The 11,129-nt window shown below is 39.5% G+C and overlaps 1 protein-coding gene across 1 annotated transcript; it reads right to left on the bottom strand.

Annotated features, from left to right (window-relative positions):
- Nucleotides 1-2,284: 2,284 nt before the first annotated feature.
- On the bottom strand, nt 2,285-10,261 carry RHO (rhodopsin). The gene is made up of 5 exons (XM_063426314.1): nt 9,783-10,261; nt 9,106-9,274; nt 6,220-6,385; nt 5,822-6,061; nt 2,285-4,778 (listed from the first exon to the last, which is right to left on the bottom strand). Exons 1-5 carry the CDS (start codon nt 10,141-10,143, stop codon nt 4,650-4,652), a joined length of 1,065 nt encoding a protein of 354 aa, XP_063282384.1. The 5' UTR covers nt 10,144-10,261; the 3' UTR covers nt 2,285-4,649.
- Nucleotides 10,262-11,129: the final 868 nt, after the last annotated feature.

Below are 11,129 nucleotides of genomic sequence, written 5' to 3' on the forward strand. Positions count from 1 at the left end.
AACAGGCGTCTCCGGCCATGATAGATACGTACATGTCTGCCCTGGCGTTTTTGTTCAAGTTCAATGGTTGGGAGGACATTACGAAGAATTTTCTAGTTCGACAGGCTTTGAAGGGATTTAAGAGGGGTAAGAAGCTCGCGGACCCGCGACGGCCTGTGTTGTTTTCGGTTTTGCAAAAACTGTTAGGGGTGTTGATTGATTTGTGTAATTCCCCTTTCGAAGTAACACTATTTTCCGGGGCGTTTGTCTGGGCGTTCTTTGGTGCTTTTCGCATTGGGGAACTGGTAAGTACTAACAAGTTGGGGAACGGCGGTTTGATGTTCGAGGATGTGGTCATAAGTAGCGACAGGGTGCAGATATGGCTGCGCCGGTCTAAAACGGACGTTTGCGGCAAGGGATGTACGGTGGTGCTATATGAGTTGCCAGGGTCGGGGGCTTGCCCGGTGGCTTGCGGCGCAAGGTACTGCGAGGTTCGGGCGGAAGGGAAAGGTTGTTTCTTTTTACACGCCGATGGCTCGGCGTTGTCACGATTTCAGTTTCTGCGGGTCTTTCGGTTAGGATTGCAGAAGATGGGTTTGGCACCGAGCCAATTTGGGACGCACTCTTTTCACATTGGGGCTGCGACAGAGGCTGCGCGTTTGGGTTTGGGGGACGAGAGGATCAAACAAATAGGGAGGTGGGAGTCTGTGAGATTCCGCTCGTACGTAAGGCCAGACAAGTTGGTGTAATTGTTGGGGTGCAAGAATCTGGGATGGGGACGTTGCCTTTTTCTGCCACTAATTTTGTCTCTTTTCAGGTTTGGAAGTTTGGTTGCTGGGCCACTCGTATGTGTACTGGGCGGAGAAGAGAGCCGCAGTTCGCAGAAGCGGATCACAGCTGGGCTTTCCATTGGAACGAGTGACTCTATTCTGGTTTGGTTTTAGGGGTGCTAGTTGGCAGAGTTTATGTAATTTCTTGTTTAAGAAAGTGGTTGGTGGGTCAGTCCCGGATGTGGTGTTGGTTCACGGAGGGGGGAACGATTTAGGTGGGATTCCGCAACGGGAATTGGTTAGGAGGATGAAGAGGGATGTGGATCGGCTGAGGGAGCTGGTTCCCGGTGTGGTGGTGGTGTGGTCCGAGATGGTTCCACGCTTTGCGTGGAGGCACGCCAGGGATCCGGCTGCAATAGCTCGATCAAGGGGTAAAGTTAATAAGATGATGGCGGTTTTTATTAGGCGTTCTGGGGGCGTAGTGGTGCGTCACAGGGAGTTGGAGGGCATGTTGCCTGGGTATTTTAGGAGGGACGGGGTTCACCTGTCTGACGTGGGGAATGATTTGTTGAATCTAGGCTTCCACGAAGGCATTGAACAGGCCCTGTTTAGGTGTGGTGGGGGTCGCACATGTGCTTAAGGAGGTCAAGCCATGTGCTGTGGCGGAACAGGGCGTAGTAAAAATTGGAATTTGGCGTGGAGTTTCAACTGGACAGGCCGAGGTGTAGGCCTGATGGAATTAAGGACTGGTTGGTTCTAGCTCTTCGGTGGCGACGAACCTGGGGGTGTAGGGGTGTCTGAGGTACACCCCTACAGTTAACAATATGATGTGGGGCCTCTTTGGTAGGCCGTGTTTCAAGTGAATTGTTATTTGGTTATTTATTGTTCAATTGGTAGGGTCATTGTCAGGGGTACTGTGTGGGGGGTATAGTAATTAATGTATAGTTGGACAATGACCCTAAATTATGTTAATTTATGATAATTTAATTAATAATTAATTAATAAAAGCTGTGGACTTTGTACTCCAACAGAATTAACTGTGTCCGTGTCTCATTTAGTATAAAGTTATAGTGCATGACGAATATCGTCTGTGCAAAGGTTTATATAAAGTTTTAGCACATGCCGAATAACGTCTGTGCAAATGTCATGTATCTCCACTCGGTTTGCATTGGCAGATATCTGAGGTCCCACTGGGACTCCTAATATGCCATAGACTATCTCTGGCAGCCTTGAGTGCCATGCAAAGGCGCCTCGAGTTCCATGCATGGCATACGTGCCATAGGTTGCTGACCTCTGGACTAGTATATATTTAAATAGTAATTTTTGTGCACATTTTGGAAATCTTTGGCAAATTCTGTTGAGATTACATAGGAGAGAGGGGCAATATAAAAAGCTCTGATTAAAGCCCAATCACCAGTATCTTAAAGCAGAACTGACCCCCCCCCCCCCCCCCACCACCTCCTTCTCCCAGCACCACCAGCACCACTGAGTGCTCTGAGTTCGAGACAGCCTAATAAATATACAAAAACAGACAGTTAAGCAGGAAATGTTTCTTTATGTGGACATGTCATCTACAGTATTATACAGAAAATAAATTACTACACTTAGGAGAAAGTCTGTTACAGAAACCAGAATGCCATCGTCCTTGTATGTCCATTTCTTCTGCACATGATGCACACATGTATACGTGAGGTAGCTCAATTGGTTAAACCTTTTTGAAACCTCAGGGTTGCAGGTTCTGATGTATTCAGGGTACATTTTGCCTTTATATGTCCATTTGAGGTTGATTAAAATGAGTGCCACCGAGTTGAATGAATGCATCATTTATTTGTCACCTGCTGATATGAATCAAGATTGTGTGCAAAATACTTTAATTCCCCTTTGGATGGGAAAGAGAGCTATTTAAGCAGATTGTTAGTGGTTATGGTTATATAGATTTATGTGTGTGTGGATATGCAGCTATAGACACACATAATGCAAACAGGCCTACCAAATATTGTTCTTTAAAATGTACAAAACTGTGATTGAATCACTATGTAGTTAATTATTTGGGGTGCATTCTCTACACTGTGAGTTGTGCAAAGTCAACAACCTACTTGCAATGTTTAGACCAAAATAGCCAATATGGGGAAAATATCTAATGTGATAGAGCATCGGATATTTCTTTTTTTCTTATCCATGCTTGTTTGGCTTAGATCTTGCAACCTGGTAGCCATCTCAGCGCAACCCACTGTGTAGTGAATGAAGTCTTGTCCTGATTCTGAGACTGACTGTACAAGAAGTCAGTCTGATCCGCTAACCCCTTTACTCACCCATCTATTTAGGACTTTCAAGAGTTAATATAATCAGTTGTCCTCCAAAAGCCTCTACATTTCCACAGCATAGATTTGCAAAACGGAAAAAAATAAAATAATATCAAATTTCCAAATAAGACAAACTTTTTACATCCAGTGTTGAGATTGACACGTGAACCCTTTCACTGCCAAGAAGGGGGAAAAAAATGCACTGGGTGTTTTACTATAGCAGTGCACGTGGAGGGAGTATTGTTGTCTTGTTTAGCAGTGACAGGGTTAAATACGCCGCATCTCAAACTTCAGTGGTAGGGATATAATAAATATGACAAAAATCAACTCTTTCACCGCCAAACACTCTATGTTACAATCTCGAGTGACAGCAATCAGGTTAGTGTGCTATGAAAACCAGTCTTGCCTCAGATGTGATGCTCCCCAAATATTTTGGGGAGATCAGGATACACTAACATGTTTCTTAATTTGGAGAGTGGGAGGTAAAATAACCATAGTGGATTGTAAAAGAAACCAATGGATCTATCAATAGGATTACACTCTTCAGTTGTTAGCGTGTAAGCTCATTGTTTCTTGACAGTATTTTGTATTTGAACTCTATTAGACTTGCACACAAGAGGAAGGGTTCTTTTGAAGCATTGGTTTAATATTATTTTAAATTGTAGTTTTGGATTAAATTAGTCTTTTGACAATTTCACTTTTGTTTGCCTCTGCAGACAGAACTACTGCGTGCCAATATTTGGATTTCTTAAATCAGTCTAAAATCAATAAATGTGTTTTTAGAAATTATTTGGGGTACTTTGAAATATAGCATACTTCTTTAAAACCCTGAGAATTTATCTGGAAACGTATGAGGACACATATTGTATGATGCTCTGTTTAACTACGAACAATGTCTTTGGTATTTGGTAGATGATTCCTGATCAGTTTCACACAACACTAATGAGAAGCTTTCCAAACTTTGTGTAGGGCTTTCACTTTTAGGAAGGTAGAGGGACCCAAAAAGATGCATCATGAATAGTAATAATAATAATAATAATAATAAAAAAAAAAGACGTTTTCATTTTTTTGTGTTTTTTTTTTACTTGCAAAGTGCTCTTTATTACAGGGTTTCTGTGCAAAGGGTCTGTCTATCCTCACTATCAGACCTTGCCAAGAAGCAGAGGAAATTGACTGAAAATCTGAACATATATTACAAAAATATCCTTCTGTTGTAAAATTGTTGTTTACCTGGCTAGAGACAAATGGGCATAATTGTGTCACCTCCCCCTCCCCCATAATGATTGCCAACTACTGGAACATCTGCAAAGCCTCTTGAATTCTTAAGGAACAAATGTACAAACTAAGGGGAACTTTGCCGTAAGATATGTACAGCTTTGACCAAATGCTCATAGTTTTCAATGATGTGCCCCTTCGCTGCCACAAGGACCCCAAGTATAACGCAGACCATTCCAGCAGCGAAGGGCTTGGATGAGGTTCTTACCTCTTGGGGTAGAACAGGTTAAGGGACTACACCTTGCAATAGGCTGCCTTAACAAAATGAAAATTGGGCTGGGGTGTGAGGCGGCGGACCCTAAGACAGGCCTGGGTAAAGGTCTTATGCAGGAGAAACCTGACTGGAGGACACAGAAGATGCCTCTGTCTTGGAGGTGGCTGCAGATGAGGTTTCATCATCTCCAAAGGGATTCTTGCCACAACACAGGGTGGTGATCATGCAGTTACGGAACTGGAGGAAAAAAGAAACAACCAGTTAAGTATATGTACCATAATGCCATGTTATATTAGACAGTAATGTAGAGGGTTCTGGCTGTGAGGCTGCCTTCTTTGAGGCATCAGGGAGATCGAGGTCTCACTACTTGTCCCTGAGCCACCTCACCTACTCGAGGGAACATTGTCGTGTGCACCGATATCGGGTGCATATCACTTTAAGAGATCCCTTGCCATCCCCTGGTGGATCTCAATGACTTAATGCTGCAACCAGGGAGCTCTTAAAGTGGTCAGTCCTGATAATGGTGCAGGCTACGATGCTCCCAACTGGACCACCAGGGATCCTCCTTCCAAGTTAACCCTCCACTGGACCACCATGAATCCAGTCCAGAGGGCCCTTCACTGGACAATCAGGAATAACAGCCCATTACTGCCAAATGGTAAGCAGGAGGGGAAGTGGAGGGCAAAATAACAACTTCTGGAATTCAGCCTAGGCCTGGTCATCCTTAATCTTACTCTAGATGGTGTGGAGTAATTATAGAGGAATAATTAGTTAATATGGTATAAAGGAAGAGCATTAATTATATAAACTATGTTTGGAAATAAGGTATATGAATTACGGTAAAAGACAGATAGAAGGGATTATTATTAAGATGAGGAAAATGTATCTAAATTGATATGTGGAGGAAGGCATGTGTGGATTTGGGGTTTGATATACTATTGGGATGTTGGTCATATTGTACTGGGACTAAGATTATAGGAAAAACAATAATAAGGAAAATTTGATGGATTTGTGAGGAGGGAGAGCTTGAATTGATGGTTTGCAAAAAAGACCATGAATTGTTGAAATGGAGGGCAGTGGCATATTTGGGAGGCAAGGAAGCGGATCATGGTTAATGAGGATGATCATGTAGGATTGGTAGAGAAAGACAATAGTCTATTCAGATGTGGGATGAGAGGGTGCAAGAAAGAGGAGTATAATTGATGAGATAAAGAAACTGAAAAAGGACTAAATGGGTGAAGAGTAAAGATTGTTAATAAAGCTTTTGATGTAGATGGTACCTGTTTGTTCAAGAGAATGTAGATAACAGGGTTGTAGATTGAAGAGCTCTTGGCAAAGAAAGCAGGAAATGTCATGAAGACCGGTCCAAAGTCAGCTCCCTGGTGAGTGAAGATGTAGAATGCCACGCTAGCATAGGGGACCCAACAAATCAAGAAGCCAACTACCATGATAATCACCATTTTGGTGACCTCTCTCTCAGCCTTCTGAGTTGTGGCTGATTCCTGCTGTTGAGCTGCAGCCTAAAAAAATAAAATAAAGATGGACAGACTGATAAGTAGAACTAAAGGAAAGTGACAGAGGTAAAAGGAAAGTAGGAAAAAAATAGAGATAAAAAAGGTAGAAAAGGAGTGGAATCTTATTTCTCAAGATAAGGTGAACTGCGTAATAGGCTATTTACCTCTTTCACAGTGCACACCAGACGGCCATAGCAGAAGAAAATGACAATTAATGGAATTGTAAAGTGGACAATAAACATGTAGATGACAAAGGATTCATTGTTGACTTCAGGTTTAAGGGTGTAGTAATCGACTCCACATGAGCACTGCATTCCCTCAGGGATGTACCTGCAGAAAAGGAGAACACACAGGGTTAGAGAGAGATTTCACTTCTCAAAACATGGTTGTTCCCAGAAGTGTCTGTAACTTCCTGGAAAATCCAGCCTGCTATTGTCTATATAGTATACTGCTTGTTTATAGCTGATATCTCTGATGTATAAGATATGCTCTAAGTTCCTTCGGGCCTATAAACCTCCCCATTACATGTATTTTATATATTCTTCATTAACAAATGGAAAACAAATACGAATTAAGGAGAAGTTTGCCTTTGGATATGTACAGCTTTTACCAAATGCTCATAGCTTTCAATATTGTGCCCATTCTCTGCCGTAAGAACCCCAAATATAACACAGACCATTCCAGTAGAGAAGGGCTTAGATGAGGTTCTTACCTCTTGGGGAAGAACAGGTTAAGGGACTACAACTTGAAATAGGCTACCATAGCAAAATGAAAATTGGGAAAGTTGCACATCTGAGTAACGCTTTAATAACCGGAGATTTCAATTATCCAGACATAAATTGGGATAGAAGAACTAGTAGTTCAGCAAGGGAAATCAGATTTTTAAATCTGTTTAATAACACCTTTATGTCACAATTAGTAGAATCACCAAGTAGAAAGGATGCTTGTCTGGATCTGGTTATAACAAACAATGTTGATATTGTGACAAACATTCAAGTAAGGGAGCACTTTGGAAATAGTGATCACAATATAGGGTCTTTTGAAATAAACAAAAAAAAAAATACACATGGGGTATTTTAAAATTTCAGATAATGGCAGGTTTACAACTCGTTGACTGGCATAAACTCTTTAGTGAAAAAAAACTAATTAAAACAATTTTGGCTCAGTGGGAAGGTAACCCAGGAAATAAAAAATAAATAAAATAAAAGGGTATTTAAAGCATTTAAAACAGACAATTCAGTGGAATTATCCTAAGATATAACTAAGCTAATTATGCACGCAAAAAGGTAATTAAATGGGCTAAACCTGAAAATGAGACAGTGATAGCCAAACAGAGCAAATTGAACCCAACAAAAAAATGTAAGTACATTAATTCTAAGGGGAAAAAATGAAATCATAGATGGATGTGTTAGTTAATAAAGACCAAGAAAAGGCAGAAACTTTAAATAATTTTGGAAAGAGATATGCAAATGATTGCTGCAAAAGCTCAAGACAATTTGCTTCTGCAAATAAAGAAAGGTAATGTAAACAACTGATTGCCTGATGGTATTCACCCACGAGTATTTAAGGAGCTAAGTGTGGAAATAAGCGAACCTCTGTCTTTAATCTTTCAGGATTTTTACTGGAGGACTGGAGAAAGGCAGATGTGGTTCGTATATTCAAAAATTGTTCAAATCCTTGCCTGGAAATTATTAACCTATAAGCTTAACTTCCATGGCTGGGAAAGTATTTGAAGGGTTATTAATGGGTAATTTTCAGGGAATTATTGAGAATAACATTGTTATTAGCACAAATAAGCATGGTTGTATGAAACATAGATCTTGCATTCTACAAATAACTAAGTATAAGTATAGACCAGAGTGTTGCAGTGCATGTAATTTTATTGGATTTTGCCAAGTCATTTAATACAGTTCTACACAAAATGTTAGTATTCAAACTAAAATAAATTGGTCTAGATAAAACATATTGTTCTTGAGTAGAAGCTTGGCTTAAAGAGAGTTGTCATTAATGGTAAAAATTCAAGCTGGGTGAAAGTGGTAAGTTGTGTCCCTCAGGGTTCTGTTCTGGGTCCACTTATATTATTTATATATTCACATTATTATAATTATAACATATGTATAAATGATCTTAAATAGGGATTGAAAGTCATGTTTCAGTGTTTGCAGATGACACAAAACTCGGTAAAGTAATACAATGAGAGCAGCAGGGTATTACTTCACTGCAGAGGGATGTAGATAGATTGGTGGACTGTGCACTCAAATGTCAGATGAAATTTAATGTAGATAAATGTAAAATTATGCACTTCGGGGTAAAAATTGCACAAGCAATTTACCCGGTAGTGAATTAAGGATAACTACACATGAGAAGGATTTGGGAATTGTTATAGACAACAAACTAGACCACAATGTGCAATGTCAATCAGCAGTAGCTAAGGCCAATAAGGTATTGTCATGCATATAAAAGGGCCCTAATTCTCAAGATGAGAATATAATTCTGCCTCTTTATAAATCAATGGTAAGTACATATTGTATATGCTGTGCAATTTTGGGCACCTATTCTAAAGAAGGATATGATGGCACTTGGAAAAGTGCAGAGGCGGGCTACAAAATTAATAAAAGGAATGGAAGATTTTAGTTGTGAAGAAAGGTTAACAATTTTTGTTTCTTTTGTTTAGTTAAGAAAAACTGTGCCTCAGAGGGAATATGATAGCATTATACAAATATATATGTAGAGAATACAATCATTTTCTGGAAATCTATTATTGAACAGGAGTATACATATTAACACTCTTGTTAATTTTTTTCCTAATATCTTTAACTCTTGCTGTAGTAATGGTCTTCAGAACAAGACACTATTTTAAGTGAGATCTTCCAAGTAGACCTTTAATTCATTATGATTACGTGGTGAGATATTTTTGTGTTAAGTAAAGAAAACCAGTCAACAGAAATGAGAGAAAATATATGTCAATAATACATGATTGAACGTAACATTCTGCCTCAAAAGTGTTTATAATTCTAATGTAATCATTATATTTTTCTGCTCCAACCTACCTGGACCATCCAAAGAGAGGGGGGGCAGCACATGCAAGAGCCATGATCCATGTGAAGGCTACTCCCATGATAGCATGATTCTCTCCAAATCGGAAATTACTCACGGGTTTACAGACCACCATGTATCTTTCAACGGCCAGGACCACCAATGACCAGAGGGCAATTTCACCTGTCAGGGAGAAACAAAGAGAGATTAGGTAATCCTAAAAACGTGATGACACGTCAACTGAGGGCTTGAGGACAAACTGACAGACTGAGAAGAAGCTGAAAAGTTGGCGACTTAAAATGCCAACCATGAACTACAAAGTCTTCTTTTTGAAAGCTAATCTACAATCACAATGGCATACATTTAGAGAACTTATTCTTTGTCTTTTTACCCTCCTCTTAAATTCATCCTGTAAATTTTTTTTACTAACTATATATTTTTATTTTTCCCCTAAAAAAGCCATAAATGCTTCATATTGTACTAAAAAGCTATAAGGCAAATTATTTTGGTATTGCTTTAAAGAAGAAGGGAATAGTGACTTTTTTGCAAGGTAACATTAGTATATTAATCTATTTATGCAAATTAGAGAGAGCAAGATAAGTGAAAGAAGCACTGGTTTGCTAACCCCCTGACACTCAAGGGAACAATTAGTAAATCATAAACGCAACCTTTTCTGTTTATGTATACTCACCACCAAGAGTAGCAAAGAAGCCTTCAACGTAGCATCCGGTCTGGCCAAAAATGAAGTAACCATTAATTGAGGAGTACATGGTTACAGTGAAACCACAGAGGACCATGAAATGATTGGCAAAAACCAAGTTGAGCAGGATATAATTTAGGGGTGTCCTAAGTTTCTTGTGTTGGACAGTAACATATAAAGTTAGGAAGTTGACAGGGAAGCCAAGAAGGATTAACAGGAACATGTAAGCAGCCAATATGGAATATTTCCATGGTTCTGCCAAGTAATACTGAGGGTATTCAAAGGGGCTTCGTACCACTCCAGTTTTGTTGGACATGGGAATATAGAAATTTGGACCTTCTGTTCCATTCATGGTGGCAAATCTTAAAAGTCCTTTCCCCCTCTAAAAAGAAACCAGTCTATGTTTCTCCTTCCTCTCAGGGACCCCTAAGGTGCTTGCGTTCCTGCCAGACCTGCTCTATAGCAAGAGTGATCACCTCCTCGTCTTTATAATGTGCCACCTTGAGTAAGCTGCCAACCCTAGTGTCAGCAACAATGGGTTTAGGAGGACTCAATTAGCCATTGTAATCCACGCTAAGGTTGCAAAGTGTTAATAGGCTTCTCATAAACGTATTAACGCTACACCTGTCTCTGATTTAAATACATGAGAAGAAAGTGTATTTAAAAGTGATAGCACAAAATCCAGGTCAAATACGGAGACTGAGCAGAAACTGAACATATTGTAATAGAGTATTTAACTTAATATCTTCTTTATTTCACACATAATTAAATACTGCTGTATATAGAACAAACAGCTTTTTGTGGAATTCTTAGAATTGAAAAGAAAAAATATGTTCTGGACTTTAATTGTACTAATTTATTATTATTATTATTATTTCAATATTATTTTTGAGGCTTATATTACTAATTGACAATATTATTTATTTCACACATAAATAAAGACTGCTGTATGAAGAACAAATAGCTTTTGTACAATTCTTAGAATTTAATCAATTGTATATTTTTTGGACTTTTATTTTTTTATAATTCTTTATTTTTTAATTCTCTACTTTTGCTTAAGTGGCAGACAGTGTTATGCATAACAATATTTGACAGATATAAACAGTCATGTGTCAATAATGGTAACAGTGTTGACATCATTAGTGAAACATAGGTGCCTAAAGGGCATCTCGACGGTTTACATTTATTCATGACACAGGGAGAACATGGTTATAGTGTTGCGGTGGGTACGAGCCTATTTGGGACCAAGTCTGTGGAGGCTGCTAGTCATGTAGTGTGGCTGGAGAAACCCCGGTCTCATCCGTGGTATACCACCGGGAGTTTCCCGGTCCATGTGTC

Source organism: Pelobates fuscus, chromosome 7 (assembly GCF_036172605.1).
Source record: "Pelobates fuscus isolate aPelFus1 chromosome 7, aPelFus1.pri, whole genome shotgun sequence".
Taxonomy (NCBI): domain Eukaryota; kingdom Metazoa; phylum Chordata; class Amphibia; order Anura; family Pelobatidae; genus Pelobates; species Pelobates fuscus.

Excerpts from the sequence above, each read along its gene's own strand:
- RHO (XM_063426314.1), bottom strand. The coding sequence starts at position 10,143 with ATGAATGGAACAGAAGGTCCAAATTTCTATATTCCCATGTCCAACAAA. Across the intron at positions 9,275-9,782 it reads CTTCTTTGCTACTCTTGGTG|GTGAAATTGCCCTCTGGTCA; the intron begins GTGAGTATACAT and ends TCTCCCTGACAG. Across the intron at positions 6,386-9,105 it reads CCTCTCTTTGGATGGTCCAG|GTACATCCCTGAGGGAATGC; the intron begins GTAGGTTGGAGC and ends CCTTTTCTGCAG.